Source organism: Mastigoproctus giganteus, chromosome 6 (assembly GCF_048544385.1).
Source record: "Mastigoproctus giganteus isolate SK-2022 chromosome 6, ASM4854438v1, whole genome shotgun sequence".
In the NCBI taxonomy this organism is placed as follows: domain Eukaryota; kingdom Metazoa; phylum Arthropoda; class Arachnida; order Uropygi; family Thelyphonidae; genus Mastigoproctus; species Mastigoproctus giganteus.
Genome location: NC_143580.1, coordinates 141,795,940 through 141,814,661, shown reverse-complemented (window position 1 = coordinate 141,814,661; position 18,722 = coordinate 141,795,940). Strand labels below are relative to the sequence as shown.

Sequence of the window (18,722 nt, the reverse complement as noted above, 5' to 3'; positions counted from 1 at the left end):
CCACTTGATATCATTCGTTTGACTGTGGATGATCATTAACTGCCAAACTAAATGAGTATTTTGCATCTACATTCACACATGAGCAGTTATTCAAGGAGGATAGGGCCAGATATATATTAAACTCTAACAGGGAGTTAAATGATTTTGTAATAACTGAGAGCAAAGTGGAGGACAAATTGTTGAAGTTAAACATAAGAAAGGCACCTGGGGTGGATGGGACCTATCCATTTATATTAAAGGAGGTGGCAAAGGAAAGTAGCAAATGCTTAGCCATAATTATGAGAGCATCCTTGGACTCAGGGGAAGTCCCCATAGACTGGAGATGTGCAAATGTATCTCCATTTCACAAAGGGTGATGCAAGTAATTACAGACCTGTTAGTTTGACTTCTGTTCCCAGGAAAATAATGGAGTCAATGGTTAAAGAAGCATTGCAGAATCATCTAGACAAGGTAGAAGTAATAATTCAGACATAGCATTGGTTTGTTAAGAGGAAGTCTTGTCTGACTGATTTGATTGGATACTATGATGTGGTCACAAAGGAACTGGATGCAGTAAATAATTTTGATATCGTATACTTCGATTTCAGGAAAGCTCTTAATACTTTATAAGGGTAAGTTGCTACAATGGGTAAAAGGATGGTTGAGTGGGAGACGACAGAGAGTGGTAATCAATGGATACTGCTCTTCATGGACTAATGTTATTAATGTTCAATGTTGGTATACCTTCATCAGTGATATTGATGAAGGTATATCAAGCTTAATGTCAAAGTTTGCAGATGATACAACGTTGGGTGGGTTGTTAATAACATTAATAGCAATGTTATTAACAATATAACATTAATTAATAACATTGACAATATGCTGCTGCAACAGGATCTGGAAAAGTTGGGCAGATGGGCTGGGAAGTGGCAACTGAAGTTTAACATTGACAAATGCAAAGTACTGCATATGGGTAGTATAACTCCAGAGAAATGTACCAACTGGGTGGTGTTACGCTCAGAGTAGTGGAGAATGAAAGAGACCTGGGAGTAATTGTACGGTCAGATATTAAGTTTTCTGAGCAGTGCAGACAGGCTGCCAGATATGTCATGGGGTCTTGTAAATGATATACAGGAATTTTGCAAACAGGGATAAGGAGATGATTATCCCCTCGTATAAGGCAGTGGTCAGGCCACACCTTGCGTACAAGTCTGGAAGCCTCATTTTAGGAAGATGTTGAGTTGCTAGAACGAGTACAGAGATGGGCAACAAGACTGTTGAGGGGAACAAAGGGGTGCTCTTACAAAGAAAGGGTTGAGTTCTGCAAATTCCAGTGTCTGGAGACTAGACACCTGCGAGGGGCGATCTGATTGAGGTGTATAAAGTCTTGAATGAATTGGACAGGCTCAGTGCTGATTGGATTTTTCCTCTTCCTCAGGTTGCAAACCTGAAGAGGCTTATCTCTTTAGACCGCAGGTAGTTGATTGCTGGAACAAACTTCCATCTGTAATTGTGGACATTGATAGCTTAAATAAATTCAAGGCCGAACTAGATAAACATTTGGAACGAATGGATGGGTGAAATGGTAAGCGTTTTTTTTTTTTTTTTTTTTTGGCTGACCTTGTACTAGCTTGCTTTCTTGCATCATTAGCAGACGCTAATGCTAATCTGGGCTAGAATTTGTACACGATGTGTTGTTGGACCTTTTTTTTTTTTTTTTTTCCTTTAAGGGATCTGTGAGAGGAGAAAGCTGCCTGAGACTGCTAAAAGACAAAATCATTCCAATTAATTAATGCAGTCCAAAATTAATTTTCAGCATTGCTTTTTTTTTATGCAGGATGGGACATAGCTTACTATGATAAAATTGTCTGTGAATTCTTAGAAGAAAAGTTCCTGGGCAATGAACCACTTATGATTCATTTCTCATTATGTTCTCAAACAGTTGTATAAGATTGTGCTATTGCATCATTTTATATGCAGCAGCCTACTAAAGTAGTATATAATTGGCATCATTTCTGATGCCAATTATATACTACTTTAGTATATTTCTTATATCGTGAATGCCTAATACATCAGTAAACTTGCTCGCAACATGAGGCTTTAGCCCTAAAAGGTATTCAGTTTAATTGGCAACCCCCCCCCCTTGTTTTTTCCACAAGACCTCAAACGTTCCAGCCATTCATCAGCACAACATCCATCGGGAAATTGGCCACAGCATGCTCCAGTGATCTCTTCGGGCTCTCCAATGTGGCATGCCTTTTACCACATACCATACCTTCCAAAATAGCCCTCAAACAGTAATCAAGTGGATTAAGAGTTGGGCTGGCAGGAGGCCATTCATCACGATTGATGAACTCTGGTACATTCTCAGTCTTTGCCTTGTGGGCAAGTACTGAGTCCTGTTGGAAGATCCAGTGCTAACTATTAACCATCGAAGAGAGTCTGATTGAGCCGTCTCACATGTGGTTCCAGAATATCATTCAGGTACACCATTGCACTGATTTTCACCCCCTGAACACAAAAATGCATCTTTGTTAAACATCGTAGGACTCCCCACCAAACCATCACTGATGCTGGATGATGACCCCTTTAAATCCTTTTAATGGCCTGACATGCTTCTGTGGAGCTATTGGCATACACCTGGTCATTTTGACGGTTGTATCTCTTCTCAATAGTAAAAACCTTTTCATCTGTGAAGAGTGTCTGTCGATGCTTACCATTCACGTACCGACGCTGCAGTGCCTCTGATCTTTTGCACCTTTGTCCCATCAGAGCTGAAGTTAGGAAATGTCCTGTTCTCCTGCGATAGGCACTCATCCCTAGATCACTTTTGATTATGCGTGACATCAATCTTGGTGATATTCCCATTTCTCTGGAAATGATTTTCTGTTTTCATAGGGGGATTCCTACGAATTCTGTTCTCTGCCACCATGATAGCTGCAGGGGACCTCACAGTTCTTGGTGGCTGGATTGGGGTCTGTCATCAATTCTATGTTGTTCATTGTATCTGTCAATTTCCCTGTAGACAAATTTTCAGCTTATTCCAAGTGGTTTCAGAAGTTTGAAAATTGTAGGTGCATCATGTATATTTTTTTATGTGGGATGTGAAGAGAAAAATGAGAGAGAAATCAGAGGAATGTAATGTTTAAAAAGACATAAAAGGTGAGTTCTTCAAGTTATAAAGTCTCCAAATATATTTCTCCAAAAATAATTGAAGTGAGGGACTGCTTTTAGTCTGACTGCCAATTAGTTCTGAATGTTTTCAGAAAATGGTAGCACAATGCAGTATGTCACATTGATTTCATGCCCTGAACAATATACAATGTTTTTAATGCTTAAAATGGCATCCTTCACTCACTAATGAGTCATTATCCGATTTTTGCATCTAACCAGGAAAAGTCCAATTGAAATCCATTGGGAAATGTCAAAATGTGTCCTGTATGTAGCCTCATGGGTGTGAAAAATGTTCATAGCTGGGTATGTAAGTTTTGTGATGTACAGGAGTCTTGCGAGAATGAAGCACCTGAACCAAGATTTGAACCAGTCGTTCCGAGGCCAACATCCACTGGGTTGAGGAAATAGTTTTGGGTGACAGAAGACCAACATTGGATGAAATTGCAGCCATTTCCGTTGGAATCATGTATACCGTACTCCATGAAGATCTTAGAATGATCAAGGTGTCTGCTCAGTGGGTTCCAAGGCAACTTTCCCTGGAACAAAAAGACAGTCATGTCAGCTTGCGTGAAGCATTGCTCACTCAAGATGCGGTAGTGAGTGGCTCTTCCTTTTCCTCAATTGTTATGATGGATGACACATGGTTTCTACTCTTCAATCCGGTTCAATGTCCAATGGAAGCACACTGGTTCACCATCGCCAAAAAAGTTCTGTGATGCTGCAATTGCAGAGAAAATGGTGGTTGCTGTATAGAAAATAGTGCAAGGAAGCCACAGGCTTTTGATGTTCCACCAGAAAAAAAAAAAAGAAAAGAAACAAATTATTGCACTTCCCTCCTCATAAAGGTAACTGTCCAGGTGAGCTTTATATTTCTTCAAATTGTCAGCCTCGGCTACCTGTGGAGGCAACTTATTCCAGTAATCAACAACTTGCTCGCTAAAAGAAAACTTCCTATATTCTAGTTAAAAACTCTTCTGCTATAATTTGAATTTATAGTCCCTAGTTCTGGAATTCTTTATAACAGTGAAAATTCTCCCTTCATTCATTTTACTAACCCCTTCTCAGAGCCTTATAAACCTTAATCCCCTCTGAGATGTTTGTTTACCAAGCTCTGTAGCCCACATAATCAGTCTTTCCTTGTATGGTTGCCCTTTTGCCGATTCATTTTTGGATCCCTTCAAAGTATTTTGAAAGGGTCCAAAGACAGGTAATTGCATTATAGAGTGGGATTATGAGACCTTCCTATTTCTAAAGGATAATGATAAGACACCATGGGCTTTCCTGGCTGCCTGTTTACACTGCTCAGAAAACTTTATCTGCTTATTGTAACTCCCAGATCCCTTTCTTCCTCTACTGTTTTTAATTCAACCCCACCAATTGTATAATTTATTTTGTGGTTGCTATTACCTAAGTGCATTTTGCTTTATTAAAACTTAGCTGCCACTTTTCTAGGATGTTGAAGGAATAAGCCTTACACATTGTGTACCCAAGGGTCCTACAGTGACAGCAAACTATGTGAAGAAATTCTGAAGAAAACGTTCCTCCCATCACTTCAGAAAAAACATCAATGCAGACTGAATCACATTTGTTTCCATCAGGACAATACATCACCCCATGTTCTGGAAAGTGCAAAATTTTTTTAAAGAAAAGAACATTGAGGTTATCCCACTCATCTGACTTTACACCTAGTGACTTTGTTCCCAACAATGAAGGATGCTCTTTGTGACAGATTTCCTAGCCAACAAGTAGCTGCTTCTGGCATTTACCAGTTGGCCGAATATACCTTCAAAGGAAGTTTGCCGCAGCCTTCACAACTTGGAAGAACAGATGTGAAAAATATGTACGACTTCTTGGAGACTATGTTGAAAAGTGAGGCAAGTCTCACTTCTGTATTTTTTGTACTTTATGAGAAATAAATTTGGAGACATTATAACTTGATTGCACCTCATATATATAAAATTTTCCATATTCTGGAAAAGATGACACTATGTAGATGCAGTTTTTCAGTTTCAAGTGATGAGAATTGCAAAATTTCTTTTGCAAAGAAATTAGCACCAAGTAGTTTAAAAAAAGAAATAAAAAAGTTACAGAATACACTCCCTTCCCCATAATGCATCCTCCACATATATAATCAAGGAATAGTTGGGGGGGAAGGGATCCTGTGTTTGGCTTCGATTATGTATACCTGAAGTAATAAAAACACACCTCTCATCCATTATAGTACTAAGTACTAGTTCAACTGTTATCACTGTCCTTATAATATCCTAATTTAAAGTGTCACTTAAGTCATTTGTACAAATGCATCAATTGTTTAATTTGTATTTAAAAATTAATGCATTATTAAATTGGGGTTAATGTTATAAACTCAGCAGAGACTTTTCAGAAAATACATATATTCACAAGTAATTTCTATAATGTATAATAGATTGGTTGCCAAATATTCTGGTATATTCCAATTTGAGCACGCATTGACTGAAGAATATTAGAAACTGCGAAGCTGATAACTGTCCATAAAAATAAGGTTAAATATGTTTATTGTCAAAAGTTTATCAAACATGCAAAACATTATATACCAGTTTTTGTTAGTTAATTTTCTGACAGGTACAGCACAAAATGCAGCACAAACTTCTCAAAGTTTGTGCTGCATTTTGGCCAAGTTTGAGCAATGAGTTCAATTGAAAAATGTAAAAGCGAATGTTTCATATAAACAAAACTAGGCCTTATTGATCAAAATGTTTATTCGCTGCTGATCTAATTATGTATTTGTTCTGAAAATTGCATTCATCCATTAATTGAAATTACTCGTGCTGTATTTACAGGACAGAGAAAATGAGCCGATCTTAGAGGAAGAACCTGATGTTAGCTCAGGACTTGCAGGGGCCTTACAATTAGCAATGAAGAAAGGTTAGGGTTTACAATTTTTTTATTATAAATTTTTTTTCTTAATTTATAAATAACATATTATCTTCTGCTCTCTTTGCTTAAAAATTTCATTTTGGAAAGTTGAAAGAGAGGAATGATGAACACTTAAGAAATCTTATAGCTGGTGTTCATTTTTTCTTAGATGTCCACATTGGCAATGTGGACATCTGCCACATTTCCTATTCATTCCTCCCGATGTAGACACCTATACATGGTGAAAGGGCCTACCAGTGACACTGCTGATCCTCCAAATCAGAATCAATGGGATGCAGTGATGTTAGCATGAAACCTAGGCTATGGGCACTGGGATCCAGTGCCCATAGCCTAGGTTTCATGCTAACATCATAGAAATCTGGTGTATTTGCCTTGCACTGTGACCCATGGAAACTCAGAAAGAAGGATCTGAAGGTTGTGAAGGGGCCCTGCTTCAACAAGACGGCTGGTCTGGGAGGGCTTGTGGGTTCACCTGCAGGGATCAACTGTGCCGATACCATCCCCCTACCCTCGTGGTTTGAGGGACATGAAGGCTGGCAGCGGTGCAGGTATAGTGTCTGGGTAGCCCTGTCATTCCTGAGTGAATTTGTTGCTTGCCAGGTAGTGAGCATCCCATTTTGGCTCCACGCTGGTTGGGGAGCCTAGTCACTAAGCAAATGTAAAAACCTCTATGAATCCTGATACTCTAAATTCATCTTCTGGGACCCGAACAAGGTCTCTACCAAAAAAATATACGCATGACCCAGAAAATTTTACCTCGGAAAAAAGACTCAGAACCAAAGATACATCAGGCCCAACACCTCGATACCTGATTGTACGTTCCACCAGTGAAAAGCTCATAGCAAACATGTTACCCTTCTTCATCCATAAGGGTTTGAAAAGGCTAGCAGGTTCACCCAAATTGGTTAAACGGCTTCATTCTGGCGATGTCCTTACTGAGAACCTATCAGAACAACTTTAGTGAGGTGCTCAGAACAACTCTTCCAAGCAATATTAATTGGGAGAATGCTGATTGTATTGTTTTGTGGGGTATATTAACACCCCACAAAACAATAAACTCATCCCAAGGTATAATCTCAAAATGGGATCTGCTTGAAATGTCTGAAAAGGAAATCTGTTCAGCCAAGGAGTGACAGCTGCAAATCGAATATTTGTACATAGGGATAGGAATTTATTCCTGACTAGAAACCTCATTCATACTTTCAATACACCAATATTCCCTAATGAGATTGAAGCTGGTTATCAGGACTGCACAGAATGTCCATACATCCCAAACTCATTAAGGTGCTTCAAGTGCCAGAAATATAGACATTCACAAATGGCTTGCCATGGTGCTATTGCATGTGATCGATATGTTGCAAAGGACCATGAAAGTAAATACAATGAATAAAGGCAGAGCTGAACATATCATATCAAGAGGCCAGAAAAGCAGTTAAATCAGTAAATAGCAATAAGACAACATATGCTGAAAAGATTGCTAAGAAGTGTTCAATTGGGACTCAAACAGAAAGAGTCATTTATGAACATTGCCCACTATCTACTGAGCTGAGAAAAATCAGCACAGAAAACATTGTCAGCTGCCACTCAAATATCAGTACTTCCTTCTGCTTCAGCATTACCAAAATTGAGCACTGAGGTACCAGTACAGAAAACTCAACCACCGATGCCTCTGCAAGAAAAAATGGATGACAAAACCAAGGTGGTACCTTATGAATCAGTCTTGGAACTGTTTGTGGAGGAAGAAATAGACACAGGACAGCGTCCATATTTCTGTAAAAAAAAGATAAATCCAAGACTGAGAAAAGTAAGCCCTCAGTGCTTTGGAAGCTGACTGAACGCTCCACCAAGCTCAAGTAAATTCCTGCGGTGAAATTGTCATGAATTCCAGTAAAATACAGAAAACATCAAGGCACTAAGCACAAACCGGGGTGCTTTTGTTTACAGGAAACTTTTCTAAATGCAAATGATGAACCCACCATGTGTAACCTTATTATTATTCATAAAGATAGAATTGTAGATGGTCTTGCTCAGGCAGGAGTTGCTGTCCTTGTGGGTATCCAGACCCACCAGTCTTTGCTACTTAGAGACAGTGGGATTTTTATTAACAGTCTAATCTGTTTATTTGCCACCTGGAACTGACTTCTCTCAGAAAGACCCTGGTAATGTTGTAATGCAGTTGCCTACCCCTTCTTACTTCTCAAGGATTTTAATGGACATAACACCCTGTGGAGTAATGCTAACATCAGTAGAATGGGACGAGTTATGAGGCATATGCTTACTGATAATGACCTCTTCTTCTAAAAGTAGGAACAAGCACCTTCCACATGCCTACATGTACGTTTTCTGCCATTGATCTTTCTTTCTGCTCACCTTTTTCCTCCCTTCACTTCCTCGTGATAACCACCCTAATTAATGTGAGACTGTCTTCCTCTTAGTGTCTTTCAAGATCTGCCAAATTTTGACATTGTTGCAGTCGGTCAAGAGTCTATCAGTGATGTAGTTACATACATCACAGGATGTATTGTCCATATAGCTACAATTGGTAAAAACATCCACTTGGTTTCCACCTTTTCCCAAACCATTGTGGAATGCAGAATTCACAGCAGCAAAAAAAAAAGAGCTTGGGGAATATTCCAACCACATCCTACCATGGCCAGCCTAAAAGCTTTTAACCAAAATTTAAACATGCTTGATCCAAAGCTACATTTGCCGTCAGAATCAAAAGGACTCATCGATCTGCTTCACAATACCTATTACCCAGATGACCAGCACTAAGGTGATTTGGGACAAAATCCAAAAAATGAAGGGGAAATACACAGCACACCTCTCATCGGTCTGGAATATAATGGATGCACTATTGCAGACTCAAATGCAATATAGTGATCAGTTCCATTTTTACTAGATGTTTCCCCAAGAAGGGGAAAAATTTTATAAAATCTCAGCAACATCATCTTATTCCTGAGTCTCTAGTCCTTAAACACAAAAGTGAGAATCGGGTCTTTAATTTCATATCAAAGGGTGTTTATCCATATAATGGGCCATTTACCATACACAAGATGAAAACAGCCCTCACCCTTACAAAAGCAAGTTCTTTTGGACCAGATGACATCCATGGACCACCTGCTCTTCCTTCCTGGAAGAGCATTTTCCGGGTATCTAGTACAAGGTGAATATTCTTGCTTTATCTAAACCAGGAAAAGATCCCAAATTTCTGAAAAATTACTGTCTGAATAGCTATTCATGCAAAATATTGGAGAGAATGGTCCATGCTCGTCTTTTATGGTATCTACAATAAAATAACCTCTTTGCCATATTCAGTGAGGCTTCTGAACTAACAGGTCCACTTAATTTGAATGGAAACATTTATTTGAGGTGCTTTCCTAAACAGAGAGCACCTGGTGTCAACAGAAAAAGCATATAACACAAGTTGGAGATTTGGCATTTTAAAAGATCTTTATAACCTCTGTCTAAGAGGTCACCTTCCCATTTTTATCAAAAACTTTTTTATCCTATTGTTTTTTCCAAGTTTAAATAGGATCCACCCTCTCTCTCTTAGTCCTTTTGCCAAGAAGAGTACTGCATGGATCTGTTTCAAATGTGCTTTTTGCCATTAAAGTAAACTCCATTAGCAAACAACTTCCTCCAGCTGTAAACAATGCATGCTATGTTAATGACTTCAGCATATTCTCCCTGTCATACAAAATGGAGAGAGAGAGAGGAAACTGCAACAAGCCATTAATCACCTTAACTCCTGGGAAATGGCCACTGGTTTCAGGTTCTCGCAGACATGGCCTTCACCCTGAACCTGAATTAACACTTGGACAAAGCACCATTCCAGTAGTAGTAGAGAAAAAAATTCTTGGGACTTATATTTGACAAAAAGTTGGGATTTGCTAATATACTTTATCAGCTACACACAAAGTGTATGAGATTTAGACAATGGGTCTCAGGTGTATATGTTATCCAGAAATAGTGTTCCTTTTTGGCTTGATCTTATTCATCACCAGGCTTTTCATATTGTTACTGGAGTGTTCAGAATATCTCCTGTCCAAAATCTATATGTTGAAACAAATGAACCATCATTGTCACTTCAACAAAAACAGTTGTCTCTACAGTGTGCTTTTAGCCGAACTCCCTGCAGACCACCCCACATGGACATCCATTTTTGAGCAGCGATGGGAAAATCTTTATAACACTCGTCAGACTGACAACCGTCCATTCAGTATGTGTTCAAGAGCTACTCAGAGAGTTTAACATCATGGTAAACAAGGTTGCACTATTACCAAAGCACCCCTTCCACCCTGAATTGCTCAAATACCAGCATGCAAATTCTCACTTAAGAAGTGAAGAAGTCTAACACCCTGTCTTCCATCTACCTTCAGCTCTATTCAGAAAACCTAGCTGAACATTGACTTCTTGCCAGTTTACGCAGATGGCTTGAGGTCAGAATCATATGTGGGATCTGCTGCTGTCTTTTCAGATAGTAGCAGATCCCAGATTCCCTCTGAATTCAACATATATACTGCAGAACTGCACACTGTAGAGTTAGCCTTGGATCACATAAGAACTCACCAAACATCATTGATTTATTATATACAGCTAGCCCTTGTGTAACGTGAGTTCGATTAACACGTTTTTCAGTTACTGCTATTTGAAAAAATTATACTACTTTTCACTATGCGATGCAAATTTCCAGTTAATGCATTTTTTTTTTTTTTTATGCGATAGTTGAAAAAGATTTGAATTGCACGTTAAGCTTATCGCATGTCAGACGGACAATAAACAAACATTTGCCTGCTGCCCGCCTCGGTGTGTTCCATCAACCACTGGAAGAAGACGTGTTTGTCTCCCGCTAATAAAGTCAATGCAGACTTGCATTTAAAAATTCAAATTTTGAAATGAGCCAGATGAAAATGTTACCGCGAAGGAGAAAACGGTAAAAGAACTAGATGAAATCTTTCATATCGCAGAGAACCCCAAACAAAAGGTTTGAGGTTCTCTGCAATATTTATTTTGCCAGGGCCCAGAGAAGATTGTTGTCCGCTATCGGAAATTGATTGATGAAAAGAGAAAGTTAACACTGTTCAAATATTTCCGCAACAGTCATTTCTGCATTGTGTATTTTATGTCAGAAGTTCCCAAATTTCTCGGTTCACGGTGCCCTTGGTGTCTCAGTAATTTTTTCACAGTGCACCTAGACCAAAAGAAATACCTAACAGTTCCTTTTATTAAGTAGTTAGGTACAAACAACTTAATAATAAATGTTGAAACTGTGAACTACCTCGAGTTGGTAGTTTGCGTGGTGGCCGACAGATGTTGAGTATTGCTGTGTTTCCCTTGAAAATTTAAAATATTCTGCGGTGCACAGTTTGGGAACCGCTGTTTTATGCAATAAACATTTAATTCCATAATTATTTTCATTATCTTTTACATTGTATACAGTTTAAAAGTTATTTTTAAAATTCTTTATGGACATTCCAGAAGGTCAAGGACCAATTATAATTTTTCCTATTGATTATTATATTCGATTAATGTGTTTGCGCAATGCGCTCGCGGGATGAATTAATCGCATTAATCGAGGCCAGCCTGTATACTGATTCTTTGAGCAAACTATAGAGTTTATCAGTGATGAGATACAATATTCACCTAACCCCTTGTTCAGCAGAAGATATGCACGTTCTAATAAGGTGGATTTGGTGTCCTGTTTCTGCTGGATCCCCAGCCACATTGGTGTTACCAGAAATGATTTGGCTGCAGTATCAGCCAAATCAGCAGCCCTTACGAATAATTCATGGCTTGTCAGTCTCTTATTCAGACTGCAGGCAAATAATCCGTAATAAGATATATTTGCAGTGGCGAGATTTGTGGCATGACAAACAACCTATATCAGATTAAGACTAATCAAACCATGTTAGTCCAGTCTTCTCAGGGATTGTAAAGAGGAAGTTAATCTTCCTCAGCTTTCATTCCATTTCTGCCGAGGGCCAATAAACCTCTTATTTGCAAGCAGTGTGACACCATTTTATCCGTTAAGCATGCTTTAACTGAATGTACCAATCTTAGAAATGCACATTTCACTGCTTTTAACTGTGACTGAGCCATGTATATACTCAGTCAGATGTTTTCTGATGATGATCATGCGTCAGCAGTTTTTAATTTTTTACAAGCTATTAATATGTATACTCTTATATAATATAGACCAGCATTATTCAACTGGGGGTATGCAGGAGCTCCCCAGGAGTTACGCGAGAGATTAATAAGAAACAAAAATATTTTGGAACAATCGAAACATATTTTTTACTTAACCATATTTTGTATTAATTACATTATTTCCATTATTAAGCTAAGTGATGATTTATCCGATTTTTTACTTAAGCGTGTTTTGTATTGTTGTATATACACTATTGTGATATTTATAATGAAAATAAATGTTTGTATTTCTTTTAAACACTGTTTTTGTAGAAGTGATATTATAATGAGAATAAATGTCTGTATTTCGACAATTTGTTGCGCAACACAAAACGTGCATAACAGGGGTCTTATCATCTGTTTTACTATATAAGTACAAAAAAGGGTAACTCACTGTAAGCACTTAGAATTCAAGTGTAGAGGTTTACTTGTAGTAAAATATAGTAGACATACATATATGGAGGTACAAAAATAAGAACGTGGTTCTTTGGGAGTACACAAACAAAAAAGGTTGAGAAACACTGATGTAAACAGTGTTTTTTTACTCTTATACCAAATTTTATTTATTGATGTACATACAATGGGACATTCATATAATGAAATTGATCACTTGCCTGAAAAAATTCGTTATAAAGAAATATGACCTTTTTAACAATATTCCAACTCATTGCCTTCGTTGTCCTCATTTTCATCCAACTCATCGTCGATATTGTCACTAGTTCTTTGATTACTCTCCAAAAAGGCGCCTCTGTAGCCAGGTGGGAAGGAGCAGCAGTTCATAGCACATGCTTCTTGATTAGACCAGGGTTCGAGCCCGTCACCACCAAATACGGAGGGTGCGGAAAGGTCAGGGAATGACCACCGCATATTCCCGGAGCAATATGGCCATAGTTGCTAATGCTCCTAAAAACCAAGCAACAAACAAACTCTCCAAAATTTGTAATTCAACATTCAGAAATAAGTGGGATTGAATAAATTTTCTAACATTTTAAAATAATTAATTTATTAATATCACATATTAAGAAATTACTACTTACATGATGTGCACAATATATTAGTACACTTAAGAATTATGTTGTAAAATATTTGATTATTTTTTGTTGTACACTGGATTTTACTGTACATCTTTCATAAAAATGTTTGTTTTTAAGCACTCAAATATATTTTCTGTCACATTTTCTTCACACCGAAGGCCTTGATGCAAAGTTTCAAACGCTGCCAACATTTCATGTTTGGAAGGTTTAATATTGCCTTCGTTGCCCTCATTTTCATCCAACTCATCGTCGTTATTGTCACTAGTTCTTTGATTACTCTCCAAAATGTTGGAGTCACTCGGATATTCAGCTACTATGACATTGTTGTCAACTCCTAAAGATTCTTCAAGAACAGTTTCTCCACTGATCAAACCTCTCGCTTGGAGTTCTTCCCAAGGTTGCTCATTGTCTTTTAGCAGTTCATCCCTCTCATCACTGTTAATTGGTGTTTTAGCAAAACCTGCTTTTGTGAAACAATTCTTAATCATTGTTTCTGTCACACCTTGACTCCACACTTTTTCAAACTCTCATATGCACCTCCACAAATCTATAGCAGAATCTATAAGTTGGTTGGTTTCTATTTTCATATGTGCCTTCGGTAGTGCATTTTCAAATTCTTGATAGTGCCTTGGTCTATTGGCTGCAATTTAGATGAGATATTCGGAGGGAAGAAAATAAACTTCACACTTGTTAGTTTCGAAATTATTGAGTGAAGGTGGGCAGTTTTCGACAATCAAACCGATTTTTCTTTTTTCTTTTGCTTTCTATCGAAATTTAAAATCCACTGTTCAAAAATTCCACTTGTCATCCAAGCTTTTTTGTTGTAGTCCAACTCTAACAACTTTACTCCTTTGAAACATCGGGGTTGTTTACTTTTGCCTATTACCAAAATCTTCATTTTTTCATTACCAGCCATATTTGCATCAACCACGACTGTAATTCTCTCCTTACTATTTTTAAATTTGTCCAGCCAACCAGAATGTTTTATGCCCCAGAAAAGATGCCCATTTCCTTTTCTTTTATTAATGGCCCTGATATCGGCATGTTTTGGTCTGAAATCAACGTCATCCACTTAAAAATGGCTTCATCTACATCTTCATACAGGCATAATTTCACATGCTTCCAACTGGTCCAGTTTTCTCAAACAGTTTGAGAATTGAAACATGGTTGACATTCTGAAAAACCGTGTCACTATTGGCATTGATACCAAATTTTAAAGTGGGTTGGGTTTTTTTTTTTTTTTCCTTAACGCCCTGATCTATACTAATAAATGTATGTATATGTATTTGCTGTAAATGCATATATTAGGACGCGTATGTTTTTATATGTCTCTATCTTTTGCTTGTGTCATTGTATATATTTATATCTGCTTTATTTGCTCACTTTAGATGTACGATTTCTATGTTTGCTCTCTAACTTATAATGTATAAATGTATATAGGCACCCTCCTAGCTGAAGGCTGTTCAGGGGTGAAGCATATGTAATAAAATGAATAAATAATAATAATAATAATAAATGTTGAAACTGTGAACTGCCTCGAGTTGGTAGTTCGCGCGGTGTCCGACAGATGTTGAGTATTGCTGTGTTTCCCTCGAAAATTTAAAATATTCTGCGGTGCACAGTTTGGGAACCGCTGATTTATTAAAATTAAGCACTTCCACTTTTTCCACTACACTCAAAGACTTCCTCTTAGATATTGTAAGGTTACTTGCACAGCAGCTAAAACAAAACTAATTTAGGGACTTGTACCTGCCATACAGAGACGGGCAAAATTTAGTGAAAGTGTGGATGACTCATTTCTGCGAAACAACAAATGAATTTCTGGGATAAAGGAAAATCACTCTCTCCTAATTCTCTAATTGGAAACAGATTGACCAGAGCGAATAACTGTGGACAGCACATAGATAGCAGTTGACCACCATGACTTCTCGGTACAGTAATGGCTTTACAGGCAACACTAAATTGTGGAATGCTCTTAAAAATTAAACACTTTAGCTCTTAATTCCTGCTTTCCACAGCATCAGCTGTATTGCCTAAAGGCCATAGGTGTGAACAATGCATACCCAGGTCTCTTGACATAACTTCATCATATGCATATTTTCTTCGTTATATGGAAACTATTTTCAATGTAATGACCAAGGGGAAATCAAAAAAGTTTGCTACATAGAAAAATTTGCTGCATGGAAGTTCGTTAAAGAGAGGTCGGACTGTATATAACCCTTCAATGAGGTAATCTTTTTAAAGGTTACCAAAAGCTTGATCTTTTTAAGCTTTAAAAAGTCATTTTTGTGCCATAAAAACCAAATTCAAGCCCATTCATTCTTGCAACCAGCTTATAGCAAACATAATATCTAGTGCTTCAGTTACAATATAATAATGAAATTGGGAATGCTCAACAAATCATTCAAAAAAGTCAGTTATAAAATTTTGTGAAAAACTAGTTCACTGGGAGTCAACAAGTTATTACATGCAGATGGAAGGACAAAGAAATAATAATTACCAAATTTTTATGAAATTTCATAGAAATCCATCCACTGGGAGCTGAGTTATTACGTGTGGATGGATGGGCGTGGTGAAGATAATAAGTGCATTATGCATATATTCTAACACGTCAAAAAATTGAATGTCCCAAAAATTATGCAAGAGTCGTGAATTACATGAGGACCAAATCGATTTTTCTTCTCTTTGTATACTTAAAAAACTCCTTGTTCCCACTCTTGGCTGTCTTAGCCGGTACTGTTATAGATCGATTTTAGATGTTATAAGTTACTTTTTATTACTCTGTATCTGTTCCATGTCATCTTTTTTCTGCCCAGTTAAACTGCCTAGTTCATTGTACATCTGTCTTGGATTCCACCTCGTGCTATATTTTCTTATGGTATAAATGTATTCAAGGCTTCTGTGAATATAACTTTAAACGTATACCATAATTCTAATGTATTTGCAATCGAGACACCCTTGCATGTGCAGGCATACCACTTGCTGAACCTATCACCAAAGATGAAATCGGGGAGGCCATCCGGTCTGCCAAATCCGGAAAATGCCCTGGCATGTCGAGGAGGCATGCCAGGGCATTGGCATGGCTGTCTGCACCAATGTATCTGAGAGGCAGGGGCGTCTACACCAATGTATCGCCTAGCGTCCACCTACCTGGACGACCCCCCTCGACGTGGGCACCTGTACGTGGTGAGGGGACCTCCCAGTGACGCTGCTGGACTTCCAGACTAGCATCACTGGGATCCAACGCCCACAGCCTAGGTTCCGGGCTTACATCAATGGAATCCGGTGTGTTGGCCGTGCGCTGCGACCCGTGGAAATTCGGAAAGGGGGATCCTGGTGGTTGAGGGGTCCAGCTTCAATACACCACTTTGGCCCCTGCTTCGACAAGACGGGTAGTCCTGGAAGGCCCGGCTAGGATCAATCGGCTAGTAGGCTCGCCTGCGAGGGTCAACCGTGTCAATGCCACGCCCCTACCCTCATGGTCCGAGGGACAGGATTCAGGCTGGCGGCGGTGCGGGTATAGTGTCTGGGTAGCCCTGGCGTCCCACTCCCGAGTGCATTTATTGCATGCCGGGTTGTGGGCGTCCCTTTGGGCTCCGTGGTGGGTGGGGAGCCCGGGCACTGAACAACTTAAAAATTTCCATGAATCCTGATAAACTTACTTCTTCAGGGGCCCCAACCCGGTCCCTATCTGAAAACATAGACGGAGAGGCAGATATTATTGCACCAAAGAGGCAGCGAACTGAAACATCATCATCAGGGCCAGTCCCAAGATTCCTAATTATTCATTCCACCGGTGAAAAACCGATTGGTAAAATGTCGCCCTTTTTTATTCAAAAAGGGTTAGATGGGTTAGTAGGTTCTCCCAAATCAGTTAAGAGGCTCCGTTCTGGAGACCTCTTAATTGAAACAAAAAATGACAGGCAATCCGAACATCTACTCCGAGTAACATCAATCGGAGGAATCCCTATAACAGTGACACCACACAGAACACTCAATTCATCGAGAGGTGTCATTTCGGAGTGGGACCTTCTCGACGTCACCGAGGAGGAAATCTGCTCCGAATTAAAACCACAGGGAGTCATTGCCGTCAAGAGAATCACTGCGCGAAGGGATGGAAAAATTGTTAAAACCAGGAGCGTAATCCTGACTTTTAACACTCCTAAACCTCCTGACGAGATTAAAGCTGGATACATCAACTGTTCAGTGCGTCCATACATTCCGAACCCTTTACGGTGCTTTAAGTGCCAGAAGTATGGACATTCTCAAATGGCCTGCCGTGGAGTCCTTGCATGCGTTCGATGCGGTGCAAAGGACCACGATACAACAGCTTGTTCAGCCGCAAAACCCACCTGTATTAACTGTGAGGGCGAACATCCGGCCTACTCACGAGCATGCCAGAGGTGGAAAGAAGAAAAAGAAATTCAACGGCTGAAGGCAGAGCTAAATATATCATACCAGGAGGCAAGGAAATCGGTCAAACCCCTGAATATCAACAGACCAACCTACGCCCAGAAGGTAGCAGGGAGGTGTTCCGTCGGGACTCAGACGGACATGACCATTCCTCCTCCAAAGGAGTCTTTCACTCCCATCGCGCGGTATCTCTTAAGTTCGCAAAAACCTACACAGAAGGACCAATCAGCTGCCACTCCTATATCGGTACCTCCTAATGCTCCACAAATTACAAAGGTAGTTATGAAAGAAAAGAATAAGAAAGGGGAAGTCCCCCCTAGTACCCAAGAAAAGATGGATGTCGAGCAGAAGGAGGTACCCGAAGAGTCAGTCTTGGAACTCTTTGCGGAGGAGGAAATGGACACGGGACAGCGTCCTTTCTTCCCCAAAAAAGATAAATCCAAGACTGACAAAAGTAAGCGCTCAGCACCTCGGAAGCCGCCTGATGGACCCACCAAGCCAAAATAATGGCTAAATTCCTACAATGGAATTGTCGTGGATTCCGGCGAAATATAGATGACATCAAGGCCCTCCTGCAAAAGCACGAGCCAGTTTGCTTTTGCTTGCAGGAGACATATCTAAAGGCAAATGATGATCCCACCATGCACAACATCACAGTTTTTCGAAAGGATAGAATTGCGGACGGCTCTGTACATGGGGGAGTGGCTATCCTTGTGGGTAACCATACCCCAATGCAGCCCTTGCTAATTACAACCAGCATAGAGGCTGTTGCAATTCGCCTTTCAGTGGGATTCTTATTAACTGTATGCTCTATTTATTTGCCACCTGGGACCGACATCTCCCAGGCAGACCTTGATGATCTTCTAACGCAGTTGCCTCCCCCTTTCTTACTTCTCGGGGATATGAATGGACATAACACCCTGTGGGGTAGTGCTAACGTCAACGGAAGGGGATGAGTCATAGAGCGTATGCTCAATGACAATGACCTTTCCCTTCTAAATACTGGAACAAACACCT

The 18,722-nt window shown here is 39.4% G+C and overlaps 1 protein-coding gene across 1 annotated transcript in view; it reads left to right on the top strand.

The window, feature by feature from the left end:
- LOC150084627 (U4/U6.U5 tri-snRNP-associated protein 1) overlaps window positions 1-18,722 on the top strand; it is a 343,250-nt gene that overhangs the window by 273,935 nt on the left and 50,593 nt on the right. Inside the window, exon 17 of the mRNA XM_090375366.1 lies at window positions 5,973-6,057. Within this exon, the coding sequence (XP_090231492.1) occupies window positions 5,973-6,057 (85 nt within the window). The remainder of the gene's footprint in view (window positions 1-5,972; window positions 6,058-18,722) is intronic.